Source organism: Trichoderma gamsii, assembly GCF_001481775.2.
Source record: "Trichoderma gamsii strain T6085 chromosome Unknown Scaffold_17.2, whole genome shotgun sequence".
Taxonomy (NCBI): Eukaryota; Fungi; Ascomycota; class Sordariomycetes; order Hypocreales; family Hypocreaceae; genus Trichoderma; species Trichoderma gamsii.
The window spans coordinates 409611-434727 of record NW_020171354.1 but is presented as its reverse complement, the minus strand read 5'-3'; the positions used below and the strand labels follow the sequence as shown (position 1 = coordinate 434727).

The following is a 25117-nucleotide window of genomic DNA, read 5'->3' as shown; positions in this document are numbered from 1 at the left end:
ATTTGAAAGCCATCCTTTTTGAGCGCTGCATGTGTTCTCTTCTTCACCACCATCCGTAATGGTGCGAGGTCTGTTTGGCTATAGTTGATATTTCCAATATCCCCAGTACATATTATATGAAAGAACTGATGTTATGCTCGAATTAATTACTCATTCAATAAATCAATACTTATCAAACTGTCTAAACTTATATGTCCTAACGCAATACGAATCTTGCCTACGAGGTACAGTGCGCAAACATGGTTGGCACTCATATGATGACTCAGCAAAAAGTTCAAACGAAGCTCTAGTATCATCAACCCATTGCACCACCACAATCAAGCCTCGATTGCGACAAACCTCACCAGTTGACCGTCCCCCGGCTCGACTTCTCCCAAAACCACCCCAATGGCCTCAATTCTAGCTCCCGGCCGGGGCATGGCCCTGAGCAAGGCCTTTTCCGCGGCCGCAGCCTCGCCCTCCTCGTTACCCTCAATACTACCCGCCTCGACGACGACGACGATTGCCTCCCCGAGCAGATTCGCTTCTGCGCGACGACAGTTCTCAACGACGCAAGGCCGACCGTCAAAACTGGGCATCACGCCGCTTTCCATCCCGCCGGGCGTGGAGGTTGTCATGGGAGAGCCAAAGGCGTTCCGATCGGCGACGTCGTATAAGCCGGTTGTGAAGAAGAAGATTACCGTAAAGGGACCATTGGGTTGGTTTTCCCTTGCCTGCATCTAGTCTTGAGAGAAAAGGGGAAATTGTTGGTTATTTGGACGTCTGGGCTGACAAGTGGTGCGTTGTGCGATTAGGAACTCTGAACATGGATGTGCCCGAGTTTGTGGACCTGGTTCAGAACGCCGAAGAAAAGACTGCGACGCTCAGCGTGAGAGACCCGAATGCGAAAGAGCAGAAAGAAATGTGGGGTATGTTTATTCACTGCTGTCCTTGATGCTTCAACCAATTCGAGTCGGCATATGCTAGAGTATCCTTGACATTGGGACTAACTAAAGTTTCTCCAGGAACATCATGGTCCTACCTCAGCAACCACATCACCGGCGTCTCCGAAGGCCACACAGCCATCCTTCGCCTCGTCGGCGTCGGCTACCGTGCCAGCGTCGAGCAGCGCGGCGCAAAGGAGCAGTACCCGGGCCAAAAATTCCTTTGCCTGAAGCTCGGCTTCACACACCCCGTCGAAGTGGGCATTCCCAAAGGCGTGACGGTGACGACCCCGTCACTGACGCGCATCCTGCTCGAGGGCCCTAATCGGGAGGTGCTCATGAGCTTTGCGGGCGTGGTGAGGAATTGGAGGAAGCCGGAGCCGTATAAGGGCAAGGGAGTGTTTATTAACGACGAGACGATTAAGCTGAAGCAGAAGAAGATTAAATAAATGAGATGAGACGAGAGCGGAGGGAAGGAAAGGAAAGAAATAAAGAGGGCAGAAAATAGCGAGGACCAGAAAAGTGTATAGTAAATTGGCTTTGGACAAGGGTGTTTTTCAACGGAGACTTGTATCATCATCATCAGGGCCTGCCTCTATGGCGAGAGGTGTTTAGACATATTTATACATCTTACATGTATATATCAAACGACAAATCCAAAATCAACATGCAGACATGAATCTATGCAACTGTTTATGAAAATCATTCTGCTTTTTGCCCGTATTTCCCTCGTTGTTTTTATATATAATCTTACAGCTTGGCGCTCAAAACTTCCTGCACTACTTCCAGCACTTTGCCATGCACCGCCGCGGGTGCAGCCACCACGCCCTTGTTGCCTGCGAGTGTCCGTCCAATGCTGAAGTCTAGTCTTTTGCCGTGAATGTCGGTGACTTGTCCGCCTGCTTCCCTAACAATGAGATCACCAGCGGCGTGGTCCCAGATCTTCTCCTGGTATGTAGCGCTCACAGGGAGGCGCAAGTAAATGTCTCCAGCGCCACGAGCGATAGAGCCGTATTTGGCCTGGCTGTCCATGCGGACGCTCGGCGCTGTGATGCCCAGCTTCTGTGAGATGGCAGCCTGATCGCCATGGGAGGAGTGTCCAGCTTCCACACTCTCGCAGAAGTTGGCCTTTGTCAGATCGTCAATGGTGCGCATGGAGATGGGCTTGCCATCCTCGGCGTCGAGGTTCACAGTCGCGAGCGCGCGGCTCTTGGCGCCGTGGCCTTGGACAGCGGAGAACAACACACCGTGGCCTTCGTCGGTCTGGTTGGCGCCAATATCGGTGGTGAGGCGAGCAGAATCGTCGATGGGGAGGTTGGGGCATCCTAGAGCGCCGACTTTGACGTCGCCGTCAATCATGAGGGCGAGGCATACGGCGTATTGGCCTCCGCGGAGGAAGCCCTTTGTTCCGTCGATGGGGTCAATGGCCCAGATGCGTCCCTGAGAACCACCAGCACTGTTTCCCTTGTCGATAAACTCAACCATAGCATCAACATCCTTGATAGGTCCGCCCAGCAGAGCTTCAGCAGCGGGATCATCCAACTTTGTATCTTTCACCAAATCCCAGATTGTAGTCCTCAGATTGGCATCCTCCTTCAACTTCGCAGACTCCTCCTCAGCAACAATGGCATCGTTCGGGAAATTGTGCTGCAGAGCCGCAATGATGAGCGCCTGCGCTCCAAAGTCGCCAATCGTGACTGGTGACTTATCATTCTTATCGACAGTGCCCTTGGCCTTTTCGTGAAAAACTCGCTTTGTGAGGATGGAAGCGCGCTGGACGGCGAGCTGAGCAATCTGAAGCTCCTTTTCGAACTTGGGTGCGCTCATGGCTACGGTTGCTGAGGAGAGGCGACTTGGTCGGAGGATCGAGGAGAGGGAGAGATGTCCGGTTTGGTGGACGAGGCGCGAGATGGAGGCGAGAGACAGAGAAGCCGTCGTGATGCCTGCGATGGGGAGGAGGAGCGAGAAGAGGAGGACGATGACGGAGAGAGATAAAAGAAGGATTAGACGAGATTTAGGAGCAGAAGATGTCGATCGGTTGAGTTTATGTGGAGATGAAGAGGAAGAAGAGTGGGATGTCGACATTCGAGGACTGAAGCCGCTTATGTGCTACACAATCGCGTGTTATAGAACAAGTGCGGGCGTAAAGAAACCAACAGCCAAAGCTTCAATTGAACAAATACCCAAGGCAATTAATAAAAAGACAGAAACTCGTAAAGACAAAAAAAAAGATCACGTCCCCTAAAGCAATCCTCAATCACATCATTCGGTCCGTCGCCAAAAGCGCTACTCCTACCCCGCCATCAACCGCCCCCGACGTCCCGCGCATTTCACGGCGGGGCTGGCAGCTGGAGCTGCTTCCGTGTCGGCGCTCCGGCCACCCAAATTATCCGAGCAGAGGCGCGGGAGAGAAAATTATTAGGCCAACACCAACAAACACCAAAACAGCAGCTAGTTGAGCCGAGCTTCAAACTTCTTGCGACTTTGCCGAGCCGAACCACCAATACATAGCAATACACCAAATTGTCGCAAAGAAGCAGCTACAACTCCATCAAAATGGCCTCCTCACCCGCCAACCTGCGCTCCCTCTACCGCTCCCTACTCCGCGAACTCCCGCCCCGCCCCATCCTCGCCTCTCCCCGAACGCCCATCCACAACCGCATCCGCTCGTCCTTTACCGAAAACCAAACCTCCTCAACTTCCTCATCACCGCACGACGCAGAGCACCAGGCCCAGCTCGCCCACCAGGCCGTCACCTACCTGCGCGCCCAGCGCATGTACGTCACCCTCGTCGAGCGATATAACCCCGGCATGGAGATGCCGCAGGACGAGCGCATTCGCCTGACGGCCCGGAGGGTCGGGATGGATCTTCCTGCGGCGAAGGCTAAGAAGGAGGAGAAGTGATTTCAGTCTGAAAAAAAGAATATGAAAATTTTAGAGAGCGGAGGATTTCTTCTTCTTCTAACGATCCGTCCTCCTTGTTAAGGAAAATACTTTTCTTGTACATGATTTTCAAGGGAGGAGGCGCCTGTCGTGTGACCTGCCACGACATGGCAAAGAAACGACATGCAGCCCCTTCGAGAACGGGCCATGTCTTCTCCTACTACACTTTACCCTTTTTTCTTCTTCTTATCTTTCTTCTTTCCTTTTCTCGGAGCTCTCGGCAACACGGCGTTCAATGGGAGATATTAGATTGTATACCCACGGACTGGCGGCAAAGACTATTTACTTCGGACTGCGCGACAAGGACGGCAAGGTGGATATATACATACCAGGGAGGGTCACCAAGACACAAGCAAGAGACGGAAGGCTTTACATGTGCAGCTGCTACACACTCCTCTAAATGCAATGGCAACCGAACGGCCGCTTATCAATCAACCATCTGTCCAAGATAAGAAGGCACTGGGAGGAAAAGCCATATTTCATATGTGCTCGTGTTTTACATGTAATATGCGCCATATTCGGCTATACATGTTTACCTAGTGTATAAATAGGTACTATATATAAAGTATATACAATGGAATATCCGAAAATGCCAAAGCTCCAGCCCAGGTATAAATTGCCTCGATGGGGGTATCAAAAGTCAGGCAAATACATACGTATGTATATCTATGTACACCAATTCCAACGGTTCGCTTGCCAATTGTCAGATGTCATCAAAATTCATCTTTTGCGTCTCCTCGCATCATCATTGTCGTAAAAAAAAAAAGTAGTAAAAAAAGAAGAAGAAGGGAAAAGAAAAGAAAACCATCAACAACGCACGCTTACACCACTCCAACTCCATTGTCTTCCAGTGACTCGTCCCATCCTCCCGTCTGCAGCAGCCACTCGCCGGTCCGCTCCTTCACTGCCGTCATGGCCGTTCCCAGTGAGCTATTCCACTGGTCCTGTACAACTCGCACTTTTTCCTTGAGGTCCTCTGTCAATCGCCGGTTTTCAATCTCTCGCATCTGCTTGGCTCGTAACTGTCGGTCTTCAGGCTGGATAGGCGTGCCGTCTACGTCAGCGAGCTGTGTGGCAAGCACTCGAGCCTTGGCGTTGACCACTGCCTCTTTGACCTCGTGAAGAAGACACAGCTGGTTTGTGTGTGCCTCAATGAACTGATATGTACTCTTCTCGGCATGAAGTAACAAGCTATACAAATACTGCAGCGGGTGATCATGATATGCCGGGTTCTCTTCGTATTCCAGGGCTGGAATATGGACGCAAAATCCCTCCAGATCCAGTGGAATAGTTTCCAAAAGGCCACAAAGCGGCGGAGCAATATCCCAAAAGGCAGACAGCTGCAGCTCGATGCCGCGTGCAACCGCCTCATCCATCACGGACCTAAATTCGCGCGCGCGGTCGAGTACCTCGTTTGCGAACGCGTACTCCCGCTTGTCTGCGTCCTCTTTGAAGAATGCCTCGGCTGATACCAGTTTGTCCGTATTCTTGGAAAGCCGGTACGGCGTCAGCACAACGTCGCGATAACGAGCATTGCGGTCTGAGAGTAAGTCGTAAATGGCCCGGTGCAGAGACTCGCGCTGCTCAAATATCCACTTGAGGAGGGTCAGCTTCTCTAGCAGTTCCGGTTTATCATCGCCTTCTTCCTGCGGCATATCGGCATCGATTTCGCTGCTGTCGAATAGATGTCGGGCCAAGTCGTCAAATAGCTCTGTCGCTCGAGAGATTCGCTCCGTCAGAATATCATTCAGCGGCAACACCACTTGGTTCTGGAAATGTTCATATTCCACCTTTTCCACCTCTTTCTTTTTATCCTTCTCTTGTTCATTAAAGTCAGACTCAATAGCTGCGGCATCGGCATATCCCAAGTTTCCGGAGTTAATTTCTTTCTGCAAGTTGGATCGCAAAGCTACACGGCGCTCTGCTGCCGCTTTGGAAGCCTCTTCTCTGCGTCGATGACTGCTTGAGGCAAATCGCTCTTTTGACCCGTCAATCTCACCCAGCTCGCTCAAAGATCTCACAGAAGCACGGATTGATGTTAGCTTTGGGTGACTGTTATTCACTGCAGGATGGTGTCTCGGGTAAGGGGGCGGCATGGTGACCAGTCTAGACACATCTAGAAGCCTCTGTCGATTTGTTGCTGTAGATGGAGTAGACGCCACAGAGGTATTCGACGGTTGAGGAGTCCATACTGCCTCTCCCTCGTCATGCCAGCCAGTCTTCTCTGGAGGGTAGTCCGACATGGAGCTTTGCTCGCCTGCGGACGCATAATGCGGTGTAGTCTGCTCCTCTTCGATCCACTGGTCCTTGGGAAGAACGCCCATGTATTTTGATTCGCGCTTAGATCTTTCAAATCCACCCCGGTTTGGATCGTTGTTCGAATCCGTCTCCCACCATCGGCTAGGAGGTCTGCCACGCGAGCTTCCATTTTCGTAGTTGTCGCTGACGCTCATACTGAGAATGGGAGACAATGAGGGCATATAGTTTGCAGCGCCGCCCCAGTTGAGAGGCTGCTTGATCCCCGGGGATGGCGGGAGACTTCCAGATGCCGGAGCTGAGCTTGATGAGTCCTCAGCTTGATAGACGGAGCTAACAGAGCCTCTATGAGACCGATTTGGTTCCGATGACTCTGGGGTCCAGTCGCCAACAGATGGAGAGTTCACCGACTCTCGTCGCGTGTGGCTCATTGGACGGAATAGGTCCCGACTCAAATCGAAAATTTCGGATCCCATGGCTCCAATGGCTGATGAGTATCTCTCTCGCCGGATTCTAGACTCGGCAACTATAAAGTCTGAAAAGAGGCGGACTCTATCTGCGTCTGTCGTGGCCGACGCTTCTTTGACGGCAAACGACCGAAATCTCTCGATTGATGCAGTTGCAAACTCTGCTGCGCTCTGGCTCACAATGGCTTCCTTTGATGGAGACGCCGCTACAGACGAAGCCAAGCGTGATGCCTCAGCAGCCGCCGATCCAGAACTGGACCTGACTTGGGGTGGCGGAGTAGGTAGAGACTTTGGCACCGCCGCTTGGTTTCCACCAGAGTGCCGGTAGGTTTTGGCTGGCGTTGGCGAAAATGGAGGTGTAGCTACTTCACGGTGCAGTAATGTGGCCGAATCTGGTGCACGAGGAGTCGAATTCCGAGAATCATGTTGTCCAGATAAGTTAGATTCTCCGGTAAGGGGTTGGTCCATAGGCGCTTTCCCACTGCTCCGAGGAGTTGCCTTGCCAATGGTCAGTTTGCGAGTTAGACCGCTGATGGGCGCGGGAACAACAACAATATCGGCAATCTGTCGTGCGTCCAACGAACTATCTAGGGACCCCCGGGGCTCATGTCGAGTGCGGCTCTCGGTTCTTCTCTGTATAATTGTCTTGTCATGGCGCACGGCTTTGGCACGATTCAAGCCACTCGCACTGCCAGAAGAGTTCAAGGCCGGCTCTATGGGCTCGCTCGGATTGCTCGCAGTGGCTGTATCAATCGTCAAATTGGGAGATCGCCCTCCTACTTGTTGGGTGGATTGTGGTGACTGCAGTGATTGTGACGACTCCCCAGTCTTTAAAGGCGCAGTAGGTTGTAGGTGTCCCGGAGTTGCTAGAGGCTGAGGTCGAGTGGGTGGCGTGTCGCTATCTAGCCAGTCGGCTGGCGTTGGAGGCACGGGCCCCAGAGATGATACGCCGGACGGCGGTGGTCTGCGAGTTGGTGGAGAAATAATGGGTACATTGTTTCTGTCCATGCTTTGTACACTTTGCGACCTGCTCGACGAGGGCGGTGGTCCAGGCGGAGGCGGAGGAAGGGGCATACCAGGCTCCCATCTTGTCTGAGAAGAAGACCGTGAGCGTTCAGATGTCGGCGTGTCGAGGGCGCCTGTGGAGGCAGCCCTTCGAGCCGCGGGAGGGAACGTATCAGGACTCATGGCGGTTGCTGATATAACCCGTTCATGTTCTGGTGAATGGAACACAGAGGGCCCACCGGTCCGTCTAGAAGCAGATACAGGGTGAACTGGCTCTGGGGATTGCGATGGTCCAGGATCTCTTCGTCGTCCCAAGGATGCCAGCGCAAGAAGACGCTCTCGAGAGCTTCCTCTACCGCTCAAACCCGGCGGCGGAGGAAATGGGCGCGTAGCAGCAACTGGTGGCTCAGGAGAGGGTCGCTGGCCCAGCAGGGTAGAGAACCTCGAAGGGGGAGCGCTAGCTATTTGCGCTGGTGAGTAGTCGAACGCCATGGTGAGAGGTCGAGGCTGCTGCTGTATATTCCTCCTTGGAGGGCTATAAGGCGGCGGTGGAGGGGGAGCTGCTAGAGAAGCTGTTCATGTCAAATATGGTCAGCATATAATCATCTCCTATTTGCAGTCGGCTCATTGAAGACCTCTGAGGATCCAAGAAGAGATTTAAGATATTTTTGAGAAGAGTCTATAAAAAGAACAGGAAAAAGAAAGAGATCCCCACCCTGAGCATCGCTTCCCACAAACGTCAGAGGCCGTTCTGTCGTCGGCATGGCCGCTGGCGATGCCACCCATTCTTGTGGGTTGTACGGCATGATGGCGCTGGCTGGCGTGTGCATGGACTGGACATGAGATGAGGCCATGGACACAGCCGAGATGGGCGAGACGAGCTGGTTGCCGTAGCCCGCTAAGGACGTCGTCGAGAGCGGATGAAGAGCATGGCGAAGACGCGTAGAATCACGGGGAGAGGTGGAAGACATATTGGCTCGAGCTTCCGAGACCCAGCCGCCCGTGGTCGCCAACGTCGGTGGCGGCCCTGGAGCTAGGGGCTTGCAGAGAATGTCTGAGACAGCCGAGGGGTGCAACCTGGACGGCAGGTGGAAGGTTGGATCTGGCGATGGACCCCCGAATCAGGCCGGATGTCAGAACTATCGGTGGAAGCGCTCTCCGCGCCCTGTCCGCTGCGTTAGTGAGCCAGGAGGCGGTATGCCAGATGAGGTCTGTGTCTCGATGTCCTGCTGCTATTTTGGAGTTTGTCTGCCCATGCTCGGGGTCCACCCAGAGCATCGACTTCAGGCGGCGCACAGAGGCCGGTCAACAGCCTGAGCCTTCGGATTGGCGAGACTCGCAGAGGAGGGGGAACAGCCGGTGGGCTAGCGAGACCAGGAGGCTGGCTGTCACCACACAGACGCAAAACCGCCCTGGACCTGTGCTCTGCATCGACAAGTGGGAGGGCAGGAATTGCGCGAGAGGATTCCAGGCCATCAGGCATGGCATGGCATGGCGAGTCGCACGGCATCCCGAAGCGGGAGCAGATGCCAGGGGTACAGGTACATGGCTATCGCGCGGCCGAGGCGTCATCGAGCGCTGGTCGCAAGTAGCGCATACTTCGTGCCTGCTTGAGCCGCTAGCACAAGCTACCATCAAGAGGCGCGCCTGGAGGGGAAAATGCGATGCTGAAGAGGCGGGCCGTTGATGGTGATGGCGAGCCCTGCTTGGCCGAAAGCGCGAGCCTTGGTGGAGGATCCCTGTCAGAGCGGCGTGCGCTAAACCCTGCTAGGACGAGGCGACCAGAAAGCGAGGAGAGTCCAAGGGCACCTAAAGCGCTTTAGCGGCGCCTGCATGCAATCCCTTGTACCTGGGACTTGTTCTATGAACTGGGTATACGGAGGATTATCACCACCCAGGCAGCCATGGACCTTGCCTAGAGATACTTTTACAGGCATCGCCGTGCCTTGTAGAGCATTTTCAAAAGCCAGAGGGAGTGCCAGCAGCTCTCTGAAGCATCTTCAAAGCTCATCCTATTCCGAGTGCCCGGCGGCGGCTACCACAAGCGCTTCCAAGCATGGTAGCATCCGAATCACCAAAAACAAAGGACAGGAAAAAATAGAAAACACTCCGGGAGATGCCAGGTCTGGAGTAGTGTCATGCAATGTGACAGCAAAGTGGGCCACGTCTTTAACAAGAACCGATGTGCACTGGCTCCTTGTTCTTATCAGACATGCCTGTCTGTTGCATCCGGCTGTTGGTTACGAGTAGATTGGGAATCTTCAAGGGATGAAACTTGTGTTCCCTCCTCCATTGCGCGATCATCATTCGGCCGAGAGAAGAAATCTAGAAGAAGGAGCCGGAGGCATGCATCGCGTCTCAGGTTGTGTTACAAAACATGTGACATGCCCTGATAATCATCGAGGCTGTCGAGAAGTCTTACAAAGAAACAATTCAGCTGTCGGTTGCATCTTTCGTGCATCTGGCCTTGTACTCGGTACCTGCTGCTAAAACATGCGACCCGCCCCCTGCGTGGATCGCGCTTTTTTTCCTCCTCTGCTTGTATGCGAGTTTATTGACGAGAACAGCCTCCGGTTGGCCAGAAGCTGCAATGCGCTACTAAGCGCCGGCAGCCATTCGAACCACGCGTGTTCTTAATATAGCTGCCAATCAGGGCTGCTGTTAAGGATCCATATCCCAGAATAGATCGGCTCTCACCACCCCCAGACTCTGGATCGTTGAGTAACAATGAAGAAGAAGAAAAATCTGTCACCGAGAAGACAATCGATATTACTCCACACGGCTGCTTCCTCGGCTCTCTATTTGGCTCATGATAGTACACTTGTATTGTATTTCTCCTATACGCCCTATGCGCACTGACTACCTAAGTACCTATTCACGCAGTAAAATCGCCCGTAGCCTTGCGCTGTTGATAATTTGTGGGCGTGAAACGCTCAGGGCTCTCTCACAACAGCATAGAACGCCGCCGGTGATTTTACGAAGCCCTTGCCAATCGAGCAATGACAATAATCGCACACCCGCCATTTGGACTCTGGTATTGAGGTGCTGTCGGCCTTTACTCCTTACAGGCATTTCTCATTGATGGCCTGCAGAGTGTCATTGTGATAATATTTCGATATACGTGTCTCTGTTCTGGCCTCTGGAAGTGGTAGCGCTCGATTTGACCGATCGATGGTGGAGGTCAGCAAAGTGTTGACGATTCGGCACTCGGCGGCTACTAATCTGAGTTTGGGATAATTGCTTGTACCTAGTATCATGCCGTCCATATTCAGCTTATTGACGCCAGCCCCACCCCTTGCTCAGCTTACTACTAGTAATGATAGTAAGGCGAGACGGGCACACATCCTAGGTACTACTTGTATTATTAGAGGCAGAGCGTACGATTTGTCTAAGCTTGGGGTTGACATAAGCAGTAAATAATTATACTCGCTGAGTTACAGAGTGAAATTCTACTAACTTGCTCATACAAGTTGCGTTTGGGGTCTTGCTGCTATCACAGGGTAGGCAGGGAGGACATCAGTCAAACAACATATCACATATTTACTCCACGTACATAAGTAATCTTAAAATAGGCTCGCACTTACAAATCGTATTTTGTGGGATGACCAGCCAAGCAATAGCATAAGCAGTGACACGGTAGATGATTATGCTGTTTTGTAGGCAAGCATGGCTTTTAAATTATTGAAATCTCATCTTATTCGCAGAAATCGGGCAGAGATAGACACCGGTGGTAGTCTTGGTTTGACTTGCCAAGATATCTATGCAATGCTTCGCTTACACAGGCACATAGAGAGGGTGCATCTCAAGCTGATGGCATATAGGTACCAAAAAGTAGCATAACGGTATAAGAGGCAAGAGGATGTACAGGGTGCATGTGATGAAATAGGCTCATGTGGCTACAGCATCTAGATTAGTAATACTAGATCGCAAAACTACCTGGTTCTACTGCTGATGACAGTATTCCACTAGCTTGGATTAGAAATGATGTAGTGCCATAATAGTACTGGAAGCTAAATACTGCTCTGATTATCATGAATTTGGTCTTTGAAGGCTTCCTGTCAAAAAGAGCACTAGCTCCCTGGTTCGACTTGTCCGGCAAAGCTGCGGTTTTATAGCGGATGTTTCGGGTAACATTTACGCGTCTGTGCTTCACAGAAGCTCTCACGCCAATCGGAGCTGATCCCTTTGAAGATGGCAAATTACCAGCTTCCAGTAACTAAATCTGTTGAAGCGCATGGAGCATTAGACATGGTTTCTCTAAACTACCTGTATTCCCTTGACCATGCTATTCTTATAAGTCATTCATATTTACTAGGTTTTCTGCTCTGGATTTTCGAGGCCGTTGTCTGTGCCTGAGGTTTCAACATATATTTTATGCGCATTATGTAATCTTTATGAGGCTACATTGACCAGTCCACTTTGTGGGGACAAGGCTCATCAAAAATTCTAGAGCATTCTGAGCTTTTGTTTCTTTCATCTTTTCCTTCTCCCCAAGCAGCCCGCCAATTCTTTCTTTCTCTGCTTCAAACCAAACCCTCATCTGAAATTTTCCCAGCACCACATCTATTCTTTTCAATACGGTATGTTAGACCCGAGCTTTCTCACCTTACTATCCACCACCATTGCGTATTCCCCAATATGATGAGATACCAGCTGGCACCAGTCATAGAGTGACTTGTACTCCCTTCATTGATGACCATAATGCTTAGGTCTATGACCACTTCTGATTCTATTTTACCAATTGATTTGCTTGTTCCTCTGCTCAGACCATGGCTATCATTGATGCTAACCATTGGACTGAACAGGACTCTATCCGCTGCGCGGACGACCAGCTTAAAATTTTTAATTTCCGCACCATCTCTTCAAAATGGTCCTGCACAACCCCAACAACTGGCACTGGGTGAACAAGGATGCATCTGGCTGGGCGAAAGATTGGTTTGGCGAAAACCTGACCAAGGTTGAAGCTGAAAATGGAGACGTCAAGGCCAAGATCACCAAGATCCAGAGCATGTCCGGCGACGTCGACGTCAGCCAGCGCAAGGGAAAAGTCATCACAATCTTTGACGTGAAGCTAGTGCTGGAATATTCCGGTATGGTAGACCCCAACGTTCAGGATGAGAGCGTCTGGGGCTGATTCTCCCCATAGGATCCACCGCCGAGATCGAAGAGGTCTCAGGTAACATTACTGTCCCCGAGATTGCTCACGATACTGAAGAGGACGAATATGTGGTATGTATAGGTGTTCTCCATCAATATTTTAGTTCCCTGGGTTCTAACCATGTGCTTAGTTCGAGATTGACATCTTCTCAGAATCAAAGGAGAAGCAGCCTGTCAAAGATCTTGTTCGATCAAAGCTCGTTCCCCAGCTGCGAAAAGAATTCCAGAAGCTTGCTGGTGCATTGATTGCCGAGCATGGAAAGGATATTCAACACGCCCCTGGATCTAACCCATCCAGTGGCTTCTCTACTCCTAGAACACTCGTCCAATCCTCTGCAAAGCCTGCAGCTCAAACCACAACTTCTCAAGTAAGCAGCTCTGGTGCTGTCAACACGGTAACAGTGCGTGACGACCAGGAGTTCCGTACTACTGCTGAAGAGTTGTATGAGACCTTTGTCGACCCCCAGCGGTTGGCTGCCTTCACGCGCGCACCGCCAAAGCTGTTTGAGGGTGCAAAGAAGGGAGGCAAGTTTGAGCTGTTTGATGGCAACGTTTCCGGAGAGTACCTTGAGCTGGAAAAGCCCAAGAAGATTGTCCAAAGCTGGCGGCTGAACCAGTGGCCAGCTGGTCACTACTCAAAGCTTAACATTGAGTTTGATCAGAACGACATCGACCACGTCACAGTCATGCGTGTCACCTGGGAGGGTGTCCCTGTCGGCCAGGAAGACGTTACCAAGAGAAACTGGGGCGAATATTACGTCCGAAGCATCAAGCAAACTTTTGGGTAAGTGTGAAATGCTATGCAAAGTATCAAGGATTGTGCTAATATTTCTGATAGATTTGGCACCATTCTGTAATCACCAAAATGTACACATTGGAAATGGTTTTCTATAATATTTCTCTCTCAATTGAAGCGCTTTAGATGTGGGCCAAGACACGGGGTCGGCGTGTCTGCCACGGGTACATATTTTACTAGTCTTGAAGGGTCTACGCAAGCCCTAGATGCGTGTAGATACGATGAACATGAATGATGATAAACAAATTGGAAAAAAGTTTCTTCGAGTTCGTGTGAGATATGAATTGCCAGTATGAAAAGCTCGAGAGTTATTATTCTTTTTTGTGAAGCTATTGCTAAATACATCTAAAATGGTGTGTGGATATGTGGCATACGAATTTATTCACTGAGGGCGCCCGAGCTTTGTAGATATGCTCCTCCCTCGCGGTCGGCGCTCAGCAAGAGGCTCACTCGCTTCAACACCAGGTTCGTAGTTGGATACGAACAGATCACCCATATTGTGCCAGAACCCGAGGTCATATATGTTTTCAACATCTTTCAGATCCCATACATGTTCCCATTGGCCCTCGCCGGGAAACTTCTTTTCAATGTTCGGTGGCTGTCCGTCCAAGGTCGTCATTATGATGCACTCTGGGGAAGAGGGCCACCGGGGACTTGGCGGCTCCCACTGCTTGCTCATGAGTCGATTGGGAGCCAAAGGACGGCGAAAGGCGTAGCCATCGCGCATATCTTCCTTGAGATCGGTCCACTTCATGGACTCGTTGGTCGTGGTGCCGCAGTAGATGAGGAAGATGGTATAGAGGGTAAGTCCCCAAATGAGAGGAGATATGAGGACCGCGAGGAGAGTGGAAGCACCCATGCGGATATCGCCGTGGAGACCCACGCCCCAGATGGCAAAGTACTTGTTGAAATCCATTTCCTTGGGTGGCCAGAGAGACCACATCGGGTACATTGCCTTGATTTTCGTCTTTAGGATGGAGAGGCCGAGGACGCCACCGTAAGTGCTCAAGACACATTCCGACAAAAGGAGCAGAAGGAACCAGTGGTGGTTACCGTACCCCACACAGGAGTTGATGAAAACGCAGTGGTGGTCGGCCCTGGCGATGCAGCGCTTACATATATCGCAGTGCTTAGACCGAGGTGGCTTGATGAATTTACAGGTGCGGCACTCGTTGCCGGGGTGAAAAAGAGTGTGGTCGTAGGGGTAGAGAGACATGTGGTAGGCGTGATTCTCACGAGTGATGTAGCCTGGATCTGCGGCGCAAGCAAGGTAAAGCAACACATACGGCACGACGACTGTGACGAGAACGGTGAACTTGTTGAAGAGGCTGATCTTGGGCCAGATCTGAGGAAGATACAGATACTCGGATACGGTCATGATCAATATGAAGAAGATCTTGAAAGTTGTGTAAGCCACGGAGCATATTGAAGGGAAATCTTGCAACAACGTACCACGATCGTGGGATGACGCTCATACATGAGCCGGTTGAATAGCCATACAAGTGATCCGGTTACTCTCCCAGAGGTGAGCTTCTGGTCCACGCTGGACACCAGGTTGGGGAAATGAATCCATATCAGTCGATATAACCAAGCGATGGGTGTTTTCCTAGAGTTACCCCTGTTGATATAAAGTCCTCTTGCGGTGAGACATCTCGGAGTTGTACAGTCAGGTACTTACCTTAGAGCCGGTAGTCTACCGAAAAATGTCACAAATACCATAAAGGATATAGCCAAGATTAAAAGAATAACCTTCCTCAAAGCGTCCATTTTGACGGACGGATCATGCACTTTTCGTTTATCATGACCCAACAGAGAAGTATATCTGGTGACAGAACGGAATAACCCTTTTCGTATATATGGGTGTAAAATCTATTGCCGAATGCCAAATGATGAAACTCGCTGCTGAATATGAAGCTGTATCCAAAAAAAAAAAATGAGAAGATGAAAAGACGAAGAAAAAGAAGGCGCGCGAAGCTCGTATACTGCTGCGCGCGCTGAATAGCCGAAATGAAGAAACAGAAGAAAAATGTGGCTGAGACAGCTGTCACCACTTGCAGAAGCTGATGTCATCTCAAGACCGGCGTTTTTGCTAGCCAGAATTATTCTTATATCCCGCATTTCTCTTTGCCTCCCCGATAGCAGCTGCTAGCAGATGCCTCTGGAATCAGAGTCACGTGATCCCGCGACCTTCACCACGCGCGTCTTCATCTTATGCAAGTTGTGTGAATGAGTTTTGCCGCCACGAATGAGCGAAATGACCTAAAAATTGAGGGAAAAGGCGTGGAAATTACTTATGGCGTATATTGGTTCTGAATTTACGCTTACGGAGGATATTAACGGCATACTTTAACCGCGTTTCACTTTTTGCTTTCTTCAACAGGTTCTCCGTCTCACTCGCCTATTTCGCCCTCGAATGACATTTGTTGTTACCGCGCCCAAAACCGTTATTTCAAGGCGAATTGGTGTGATTCTTGCGTACGAGATTAATACAGCAAAGAATCTGGGGCTGTTAATTGTTCTACGAAATAATTACGCGCGAAAAGAGCTGTTATAGAGCAATCCAGAACGATGGCGTCTCGTGTTACATACAATGGGGTGCCAAGTACTGTTGGAGGCGGTAACATCTTCCAGGGGATGAAGTTCTGGGTTTCCCGCTTAGTTCCTTCAAGGGACTGGATTATCGACCAGATTCAGGTACGCTGAGAGCTGCATAATGTTATTAATAGGTGCTAAGTCTTCATAGACAAATTCAGGGACTGTCGTCGTTCAGGAGAAGGATGCAGATATGCTCATCGCAGACCACGCAAGGAAAGATGTGCCCCTGGGATCCTACTCTTGGAAATACATTACCGAGTCGGTAAAGGCTGGTTTTGTTCAAGTTGAAGACAAGTACTTGAACGGACCTCCTCCTGGCCAACCTCGAACAATACTCGCTGGGTCTCGCGCCAAAAAAACACGTACACCCTTTTCAGAGCAAGATGATGCTATTCTGGCCAAGCATGTCCTTCAAAAAGGAATCGACACGGCTGGGAATAAAATGTATATGGAGCTGGAGGCCCTGGTACGCTTGCACTCTTATGTTCCAAGTTCATGAAGAAAAAGATAATAATTGATCATAGTACCCCCATCATACTTATCAATCATGGAGACATCGATGGGTCAAAATATTATCGCTCAGATCTAACCATGATATTGATCGGTTAGCGAGGATGGCCAACTTTGATGTAGACAATGCACCGATAACTGCGAGGCACATCATAAGGAGGCATGCAAGAGAGGATTGGCCGCAGGCGCCACAACAAACCCCTGCCGTTACTAGTAGAAGCGACCAAAATGCTCGGCATCGAACTGAGACTTTGTCCAGAACCACTTCACGCGATCCAACTCGACGCCAAGAGACGACACCATCTGAGAATGTGGATAGGAAGAGTACTACGGATGAGGCTGCCTCTGAACAGGATGGCGATAGTACTGAAAAGGATTCAACCCTTTATCACGATGCCCATACTGGTGAAACGCAAGCGCAAGAACAAGAGCGAATTGAAGATAGCGAGGTAGAATCAGAAGGCGGCCAAGAGGAGAGAAGTAAAGAAGACGTTGGAGAAGAGAACGTAGAGGAGGGTGGGGAGCAAGAGGAGGAAGACGAAGAAGAAGATGGCGGCGCGGAAGATGATAATGGCGTTGACAGAAGTCCGTCTTCGTTTACAGAAAGAGACCAGTTCTACAGTGATCTTCAAGACTACTGCGAGGCAAACGGCAGGGAGCTTCAAAAGCAGTGCGTCATTAGGGATAAGAGGATTGACCTATGGGATTTGTGTCAAGCAGTAAGTACGCAAAATCTACCGCTGGAGGAGGTGGATTGGAGACGGGTAGCACGGTATGTGGGCTTCGACTGGGCTCAAAGCAAAGAGATTATCGCCACTTTACTACAGACGAGCTATCATCGCCACCTGGCAGGGTTTGTAGAGGCAATGTTGAGCTTCGAAGACGATTTCGAGGACAGCGAAGAAGACGAAGAAACTATTCCACAGACTGGAGAAGCTGCGGTAGAGCCAACAACGCCTTCGCGGAATGGAGGTGGCACAGCAAAAATCACAAATAGGCTGTCAGATGCGCAAACCCGAACGCCAGAACAAAGATCCAAACGAAGGCGCACCATAGGAGCCACGATTCCGGTGACACCTGAGGCCAAGGAGAAGGCCAAGAGACGACAATCCGCACCGGCACCAGGACAGTTAGGCAATATAGTGGACGACGGCCGAATACAGGCGGAAGATTCCCCGCATAGTATACCGATGAGGGATCGCCAAAGACAGTGGTCACCCGAGGAGCCTGATAACACTCCTTCTCAACAGCTGCAGAGTGAGAGTAACTCGGTTGTGAGCCCCGAACTCGGTGATAAAGGAACACCCACTCGCCACAACCAACCTCGCAGCTCTGGCTACCATTTCAACGATAGTCAGCTCGAGACTATCATGGAGGAGGAGCCATCTGCGTCTACTCCGACCAAACACAAATCCAAGAAGCGCTCACTACCATCATCGTTTCAGCAACCCCAGACGATGCCTCCTCACGAAAGAAGGCGACTAGAGGAACAAGAGCAACAACAGCAGGAAGAAAGCACACAGGAAGGAAGCACGCAAAAAGCACAGGCTCCAAAAGAGCAGCAGCAACCCGAAGAGGAGAATTGGAAAACCAAAGAATTTCACAAATGGACAAAGCACTATCGCGAAGCGGGCTATTCTGACGAACACATCTCCGAAGCCATGAACCGGACGTGCTGGATCCCCGGGGCCCGCATGGAACAAGTCTTGAAGAGTCTCCAAAAGGGAGATGGCATACCTAAAAACGTGCAGGGCATATGGACGTACCGTGACGACAAGAAGCTCGAATACATTCGCCAATGTGAGAGCCTGGAGCCCGTGGCCGGAGACTCGAGTGAAATGCAACGGCGCAGAGCGAGGGCGGGAAGAATGATGGAGCAGCTCCTGTTCAAGCATACCAAATCGCTGGTTGAGCTTCGGTTGGAGATTCATGAAGCGAATTGCCAATGATGAGTGGAAGTAGATGAGAAGATGGGGTGGAGTGTTGGAGGAGCGAGAGGAGCGATGTGTTTGTGTCATAGAGTATGGCATGATAAGGCTCACTTTGCTTCTCTTTCGTTGCAGTTTTCCTGTTATATATAATATTGCTATGAGTATACTGATGAACGATAACTTGTATTTCTTTTACCAGAGGCGGTTGGAGACGGAAAGGCCCCGGAATGGTCAAAATAGCTTCACTACTGTAGAGATAGATACGAAAAGCCGGCCAAACAAGCAGTAAAAGCATTCTCAATGTGATAATAAAATTTCTTCTTTTACTTTCTTTCGATTGTCATATGATCCCATGTAGATGTTAATCACCTCGTATATACAAAGACAGCAATATACTCCACCCAGTATGCATCATACACTTCACCTAGGTGGGTGGTCCCCCTCACTTCGCAAGATTCTTCAACGTATGCGCATAATGCCACTCCTCCAACGCAATATCCGCCCTCACCTTGTACACCTCCTCCGCAATATCCAGCACCTTGCCCTCCACATCCACAAGGCTCATCCCCTCCTCCACGCCCAGCTTGCCCAGCGCGCCCTGCAGCGGCATCGCCACCTGCGACAATCCAATAAACTCCGTGCCCTCGTCGTCCTTGCCCGTTGCCACCGAGCCCAGCGGCGACCCCGTGTTGTTGAAGACGAAGGCGCACGTGTTCTCAAAGGCCCGCGCCACGGCCACGTTCTCCAGGAATAATCGCTCGCAGTCTGGGTTTACTTCGGCGCCAATGTCGCCTCCGTCGCTGTTGAGCCAGAAAGTAGGGCAGATGACAAACTTTGCTCCATCGGCAGCCAGCGCGCGGCACGCCTCGGGGAAAGCCAAGTCCCAGCAGATAATCAGCCCAACGCGACCAAACGGCGTGTCAAACGCCGTATGAGGCGTCAGCGCATCGGCAGTCAGGTGCGGCCTCTCGGGATGCCACAGGTTCTTCTTCTGATAGCGGCCCAGCACAGCGCCATCAGGCCCAATAAAGTACGCGGCGTTGGCGACGCCCTCGGTCGACGATTCTTCGCCCTCGTCAGCGGGCAGCGGCTCGAGGATCGTGCCGGGGACGATGGAGATGCCGAGCTCCTTGGCGAGGGCCTGGTACCGCGCGAGATACGGCGTCTGCTTCCTGGCCTCGGCGAGGAGGATGTCGGAGTCGGGCTTCCATGAGGAGAGATGGTATTCGGGGAGGACGGCGAGGTTTGCGCCCTGGGCGGCGGCTTTGCGGATGTAGGACTCTGCGCGGGCAAAGTTGCCGGCAATGTCGAGTGGCTATTCAACCCATTGGAAAGTTCAAAGGGTCAGTCAATCTTTTGTATAAGAAGCGTATAAGACGGTGTTGAAGGTTAAGAGCAGCAGGGGTTGTTGGTAGTGGCCAAGGTGAAAAAAAGGCGGGAGAGCAGACTCACCTTGGAGTATAGCTGAATAAGCGCAATCTTCAGATTTGACGCCATCTTGTCTTGGATAGAGGAAAAAAGGGGGGAAAAAAAAAGAAAAGGCTAATAATAATGCTGTAGTACTATTTACAAAGAGAGGAATCGCAATTGAATCCTCTCAGTTAGATACAGGTAAAGTTATATATGCGCGTCCCCCGATCGAGCCCCAACTTTTCCCCTCAGTCCCCGGAATTTGGCCACCGAAAACCGGTGCTGGAGATGACATATGGGCGCTGCGGAGGCGGGGCCGGATCTGGCCTGCAGCCGGGCCGGTGTCTGCTATCCGGTCCTTTTTGGAGGCCGAAGAGATATGTCGAGTCAGATTCAGCTGGCATCTGATCCAGGTTCCCCAGATTTGATGATATAATAGCTCAATAATTAAGTACATTAATACGTAAATACATCAAAGTCTCGATAAGCTGGTCCTTCTTCAGACAAGAAGCAGCCCGGCCACAGCCGCCGCTTGAGCAACTGCTAGTACCCCAGGCTTCTCCAGGATCAAACTACTTCCTGCATTATCACTACCTCCTCCACCAGAAGAACCACCCGAGCCGCCGCTGGAAGTCCCATTACTGCTACTGTTCGTCCGTTCCAGGACAAACACCTCTCCGGTAGCGTCCGATGAGAACCACAGTCGACCAGCCGAGTCCCATGCTAGGCCCACGGGGCGGAAACACTTGTCAGGGCAATTGGTGAGATTTGCATTGGTGATGATATCGGTGACGGCGTCAGTGCTATTCTGCAGAGCGGTAGGCTGACCATTGGAATCAAAGGCGATGGAGACGATGCGATACCCCGTGGGGTCGTTTCGATTCCCTTTCGTTGTGTTAGCGTTTTCATGCGATTTGAAAATAATTCACGGTGAGACTAACAACTGCCGTGGAAAGTAATAAAAGCCTCCGAGGCATTGGAATTGAATTTGATGTCCAATGGAGCCGAATGAGCCTGAAAAGCAAGACGAGGATCTACATGATCGGTATTGCAGCTCGAGTCTGTAACGTTAGACGGCGCGCCATCAAGAGCAAACTGGTCTCCAACCTCGAGATCGCCCAAATCAGGAAAGCCCGACGTCGACCAGACGGTGTAGCAGTACGGATAGCCATAGTTGCCTCCCTGATGATCATTGGAGCCCAAGACGCCGTGGTAGTTGAGCTCTTCTCCAGGATTATTCTGGTGTAAATCCTTCCCTTGGCGCTGCAGCTGGTCGACAGAATTCTCCACAGACCAGATACCCCCCGTAGAAGGATGCTCAACGACACCGACCGAGTTCCTCAGGCCCCAGCCCAGAACATGGCCATCGAGAAAGTCCAACGGCGAGTCCCCCTTGCTTATCCGTGAGATGTTGTAGCTGCGAATCTGCGAGTGTCCGCTGTTGATGTTGGCGGCATCTGAGTCTTGGTTGGAGTTGCTGCCGCGGGAGACGAGAAGCGTGTCTGGCTGTTTCTTGGAGATGAGAAGCGTGCGGGTGGTGTGGTCCGAGTTGCTCATGTTAGTGACGAGGGTGAGGTTGGAGGAGAGATCGACCGAGACGGCCTGGCTGTCGTAGGCAAAGGAGAAGACGCTTTCAGGCGACGAGACGTAGATGGTCTTGCCGTCGCCCGAGAGAGCGAGTCCATGGTTGAGCTGATATCAACTCATCCGTCAGTTTGCATCTTTTCTTTTCATGTTTTTCATCTTCATTGTAGCTTCACGCTCATATAATGAACGAATGACACAAAAACTTACATTCTCATCCGCAATCAACCTCTTCTTGCTCTTCACCGTCAAACATGTCCCACCCTCATCGTCCAGCGTCAAATGCGTCACCCCAGCCCCTGATTCCACCACCAAAAGCCCCCCGTCGCTGTCAAACGCAATGCCGCGCGGCCTCGTGAAGCCGTTCGCAACGAGGCGGAACTGCCAGCCGCTCGCCGCCACCGGCGCGGGGTACGTGACGCTGAGATTGTTGGAGCAGGACTGCTGCGCGGAAGCAATCCCAGATAGCAGCGACGATAATGCCACTATGAGAGAAAGGAGACCCGTCATTATGGGCGTTTTTTCTATCTAACGGGTGAGATGTGATTTGTCTAGAGTCAAAGATGGGGCGTTTTGATCGAAGCTACAGCGGGAAATAGAGTTTTAAGCTTATGAAGATGAGCCCCTTTGACGGACATAAAGTTTTAACTGCAGGCATGTCTAGATATAGTAGAGAACCCCTCAGACCAGTAGAGGCAGCTACAGAGTTCCCCTTTATGTCTAATAATGTTGCATCATTGTATAGCACATGAACAGGCAGACAGGCATGTTAGTGAGGTCATCGTTGGGGTAGCCAAACGCAGGGAGACGATTTGAGCTGGTCGACGCCAAGCTTCGAGGATCGATGAATAGCCGCTGATCGAATGAGTGGGGGCGTTTACCCCAGATTTGGGCTAAATAGAGTTGCAGCATGGCTATTACCTTTTATGTGAAAAGTGGTATTAGAATGCGACCATGGAAGAGTCCACGTTCCTCGAATCATGTACCGTCTCTGATCCATGTGGCTTATGCGATAAGAAAACTCAACTGTTAGCCCGCTTCATAAAGACATCGCCAAACAAAGGCCAGCCTCGTCACAAGACATATGATATCCATTTGCTCATGCCGCATCAACATAGTATAAAACAGATAATCCAATGCCGGGAAATATCCAAGAACGCCTCCTCAGTGTTAAAGCCCCCTCTTCTAAAGATGTAGCATTGATGCTGCCCTCTTTCAATTCAAACCCTCCATCTCGCTCATCGCAACCCTACCCCCGGCCTCTTCAAAGGATGCGCCTCCGTATTCAACACATACTCATCCAAGCTAATCACGTCCGGCTCCGAGAAGATGAGGTAAAAGTACTTGAGCGTCTCGGCCAACCAGAAACTCTAGCAAATAGTCATTAGCTCTTCATTCAACAAATCATGTGTTTAGTAACTCACCTCCATCGAGTCAAGTTTCTTCGTCGGCCCCAAAACAGTAACATCCTCAATCGCCGAATTCGCAAGATCCGTATACGTCGCCTTCATAATCGCCTCAAACATGCTCCACGCAATGTCCTGCAAGTCCGTCTTGCCCGTCACGCGGTACAGCACAAACAAGCTCTCAATCGCCTCCGGTCGTAGGATGTAGCGCTTGTCCCGGGCGTGCGTAAACCCCTTGGGCAGATTCTTACTGCCTAGCTTCTCCCAGCGCTCCTCGTCCCACTCGCACGAGTCCAGCGACTTGCACGGCACCATGCCAAAGATCTCGGGCATGATGCCAGTCGGGAACTGGCCGTACGCCCAGCCGCATCCGCGCGCCAGGCGCTCGCCGATGCTGACGTGCTCATCAATCTCGAAAAGCCTGCCGCCGACGGCAAACATGCCACCGACGAAGCACGTGAGGTGCTGGCTGTCGGTGTCGAGGCCGCCGTTGGCCCTGCCGGCTCGAAACTCGCCGCTGAAGAGAATGTCGTCGAGGTCCGGCACCATTGGCCTAAATAAGAGGTTCTGCACCGCCGCGTCCATAGCCCCGCGGTACATCTTCTCGTAAGACTCGTCCGCGCCTCCCAGCAGCGCGTGCATCTTGGGCAGATACTCGTACAGAGAATCCGCCAGCGCACCGAGGGTGAAGCTGCTATCGCCAACCTTCTCCGATTGGAAGTTGATCGTCACCGGCCACATGCCCGGCAGCTTCGTGTCGTTTTGCGTCCTCTCCAGAAAGCGAGTCACGCGATCCGTCGCATCGTAGAATTTGCTATCGCCCGTCAGCTGCGACAGCCTCGTAAACTCCATGCTCAGCGAGCACGGCGACGCGGACGGGTCGTTTGTGCCGGCAATCAGCTTGCCGTGCTTGGCCTTTTCAAAGTCGAGCCAGAAGCCGGGCATTCTGTTGGGCGTGTCGAACCCCATGTACAGCATCTCGCCCAGCTCAATCGCCTTGTGCAGCAGCACCCGCTCGCCGCTCAGGTCGTAGGCGCTCAGCAGCCCTCCCAGGTGGCGGATTGTCGTCTCAAACATGTTTGCGGCCGTCGAGTCCGTCACCGACCAGTCCAGGGCGCCCACCGCGGCAGCAGCCTCGGCGAACTCGTCCTTGAAGCCCATAATCCACATTGTGTCCAAGGCGTCCACCAGCGTCGCGGCCCAGCCGCCAAACGGGTCCTTGGCCGATCCAGACACCGGCGTGAGCTCGTCTCTCATCCATGCGTACTTCTTGTAGGCATTGTAGCTGCGCTGGAAGACGTCGCGCACAGTCGTGCGGCGCTTCTCGTTGATCGCCCGGTGCTTGAAGGCGCTGGCGGCGGCCTGGATTCGAGGGAGCGCATTGGGCTTGCCGGTGGGCAGCGGCTTGATGTCGTCGACGCCGTGATGCTGCCTGACGGTTGTCCAGTCGAATTTGCTCGGAACGAAGACGGGCTCGGTTGGGGACAGGTCTAGGGAAGCGCCTGAGGACAGGTAGTAGATGGTGAAGGCGGCAAGCAGAATGCCGCTGAAGATGACCAGACGGGCGACCCTCCGCGGCAGGCTGATACCATTGTTTATCGCCATGATACACCAGTCCGACTCTTCATCTCGTCCGTGTAACGTAGCCAAAAAACCGCAAACAAACACATAAACAAGAAATGAAAGTAAACAAACCAAGAGATTACAGTTTTGGATGGCGGAAAACAAAGAATGGCCGCCGCAAGCCAATCGCTGCCGTAAAAGGACAGCTACCGTCTAGGGTCTTCGCCACGGCGCCGAATCCGCTTGGCTCCAGGGGTGGGATCCAGCCGGAGCAGCGCCATCTGAAGATGGGCAGCCCCAGACAGTGCTGTGCTGGATGCTGTCAATACATGTAGCCCGCCTGTAGTAATTTGCCCCGCCATACAATCATCGAATTGTTGGATATAGCGAATTAGGCAAGTCCCTGAGCAATCAGCCTGAATTGCTACTGCGGGGAGCCCCGAGAGCAGAACCATATACAGGAATATACAGAGGCATTGTCTATATCTACTCAGTTACTATTAGCATTTGTGCTGCATTCTGCGTTCTGCAGAGTCTGTGCATGGTAGAATGATGAAGTCGAAAACGTCCG

At 51.6% G+C, this 25117-nt stretch overlaps 11 protein-coding genes across 11 annotated transcripts; 5 read left to right on the top strand and 6 right to left on the bottom strand.

The window, feature by feature from the left end:
* Positions 1 to 387: 387 nt before the first annotated feature.
* On the top strand, positions 388 to 1372 carry TGAM01_v205539 (hypothetical protein; the record flags this gene model as incomplete). Its single annotated transcript, XM_018802860.1, has 3 exons — positions 388 to 697; positions 795 to 908; positions 1005 to 1372. The coding sequence occupies 3 exons, from the start codon at positions 388 to 390 to the stop codon at positions 1370 to 1372; spliced, it is 792 nt and encodes a 263-aa protein (XP_018663977.1).
* A 301-nt stretch (positions 1373 to 1673) lies between these two features.
* TGAM01_v205540 (3'(2'),5'-bisphosphate nucleotidase) lies at positions 1674 to 3008 on the bottom strand (the record flags this gene model as incomplete). The annotated part of the gene is made up of 1 exon (XM_018802859.1): positions 1674 to 3008. The coding sequence occupies one exon, from the start codon at positions 3006 to 3008 to the stop codon at positions 1674 to 1676; it is 1335 nt and encodes a 444-aa protein (XP_018663976.1).
* Positions 3009 to 3479: 471 nt separating this feature from the next.
* On the top strand, positions 3480 to 3827 carry TGAM01_v205538 (hypothetical protein; the record flags this gene model as incomplete). The annotated part of the gene is made up of 1 exon (XM_018802858.1): positions 3480 to 3827. The coding sequence occupies one exon, from the start codon at positions 3480 to 3482 to the stop codon at positions 3825 to 3827; it is 348 nt and encodes a 115-aa protein (XP_018663975.1).
* Positions 3828 to 4687: 860 nt separating this feature from the next.
* TGAM01_v205537 (hypothetical protein) lies at positions 4688 to 8565 on the bottom strand (the record flags this gene model as incomplete). Its single annotated transcript, XM_018802857.1, has 2 exons — positions 4688 to 8166; positions 8310 to 8565. The coding sequence occupies 2 exons, from the start codon at positions 8563 to 8565 to the stop codon at positions 4688 to 4690; spliced, it is 3735 nt and encodes a 1244-aa protein (XP_018663974.1).
* A 137-nt stretch (positions 8566 to 8702) lies between these two features.
* TGAM01_v205536 (hypothetical protein) lies at positions 8703 to 9281 on the top strand (the record flags this gene model as incomplete). The annotated part of the gene is made up of 1 exon (XM_018802856.1): positions 8703 to 9281. One exon carries the CDS (start codon positions 8703 to 8705, stop codon positions 9279 to 9281), a length of 579 nt encoding a protein of 192 aa, XP_018663973.1.
* Positions 9282 to 12461: 3180 nt separating this feature from the next.
* Positions 12462 to 13608, top strand: TGAM01_v205535 (hypothetical protein; the record flags this gene model as incomplete). Its single annotated transcript, XM_018802855.1, has 4 exons — positions 12462 to 12684; positions 12741 to 12823; positions 12883 to 13535; positions 13590 to 13608. 4 exons carry the CDS (start codon positions 12462 to 12464, stop codon positions 13606 to 13608), a joined length of 978 nt encoding a protein of 325 aa, XP_018663972.1.
* A 321-nt stretch (positions 13609 to 13929) lies between these two features.
* On the bottom strand, positions 13930 to 15314 carry TGAM01_v205534 (hypothetical protein; the record flags this gene model as incomplete). Its single annotated transcript, XM_018802854.1, has 3 exons — positions 13930 to 14943; positions 15000 to 15165; positions 15226 to 15314. The coding sequence occupies 3 exons, from the start codon at positions 15312 to 15314 to the stop codon at positions 13930 to 13932; spliced, it is 1269 nt and encodes a 422-aa protein (XP_018663971.1).
* An 801-nt stretch (positions 15315 to 16115) lies between these two features.
* Positions 16116 to 18601, top strand: TGAM01_v205533 (hypothetical protein; the record flags this gene model as incomplete). Its single annotated transcript, XM_024549658.1, has 3 exons — positions 16116 to 16241; positions 16291 to 16608; positions 16667 to 18601. 3 exons carry the CDS (start codon positions 16116 to 16118, stop codon positions 18599 to 18601), a joined length of 2379 nt encoding a protein of 792 aa, XP_024405607.1.
* Positions 18602 to 19025: 424 nt separating this feature from the next.
* TGAM01_v205532 (hydrolase) lies at positions 19026 to 20080 on the bottom strand (the record flags this gene model as incomplete). Its single annotated transcript, XM_018802852.1, has 2 exons — positions 19026 to 19898; positions 20036 to 20080. 2 exons carry the CDS (start codon positions 20078 to 20080, stop codon positions 19026 to 19028), a joined length of 918 nt encoding a protein of 305 aa, XP_018663969.1.
* Positions 20081 to 20492: 412 nt separating this feature from the next.
* On the bottom strand, positions 20493 to 22087 carry TGAM01_v205531 (hypothetical protein; the record flags this gene model as incomplete). Its single annotated transcript, XM_024549657.1, has 3 exons — positions 20493 to 20878; positions 20935 to 21685; positions 21788 to 22087. 3 exons carry the CDS (start codon positions 22085 to 22087, stop codon positions 20493 to 20495), a joined length of 1437 nt encoding a protein of 478 aa, XP_024405606.1.
* A 728-nt stretch (positions 22088 to 22815) lies between these two features.
* Positions 22816 to 24588, bottom strand: TGAM01_v205530 (hypothetical protein; the record flags this gene model as incomplete). Its single annotated transcript, XM_018802851.1, has 2 exons — positions 22816 to 22947; positions 23002 to 24588. 2 exons carry the CDS (start codon positions 24586 to 24588, stop codon positions 22816 to 22818), a joined length of 1719 nt encoding a protein of 572 aa, XP_018663968.1.
* Positions 24589 to 25117: the final 529 nt, after the last annotated feature.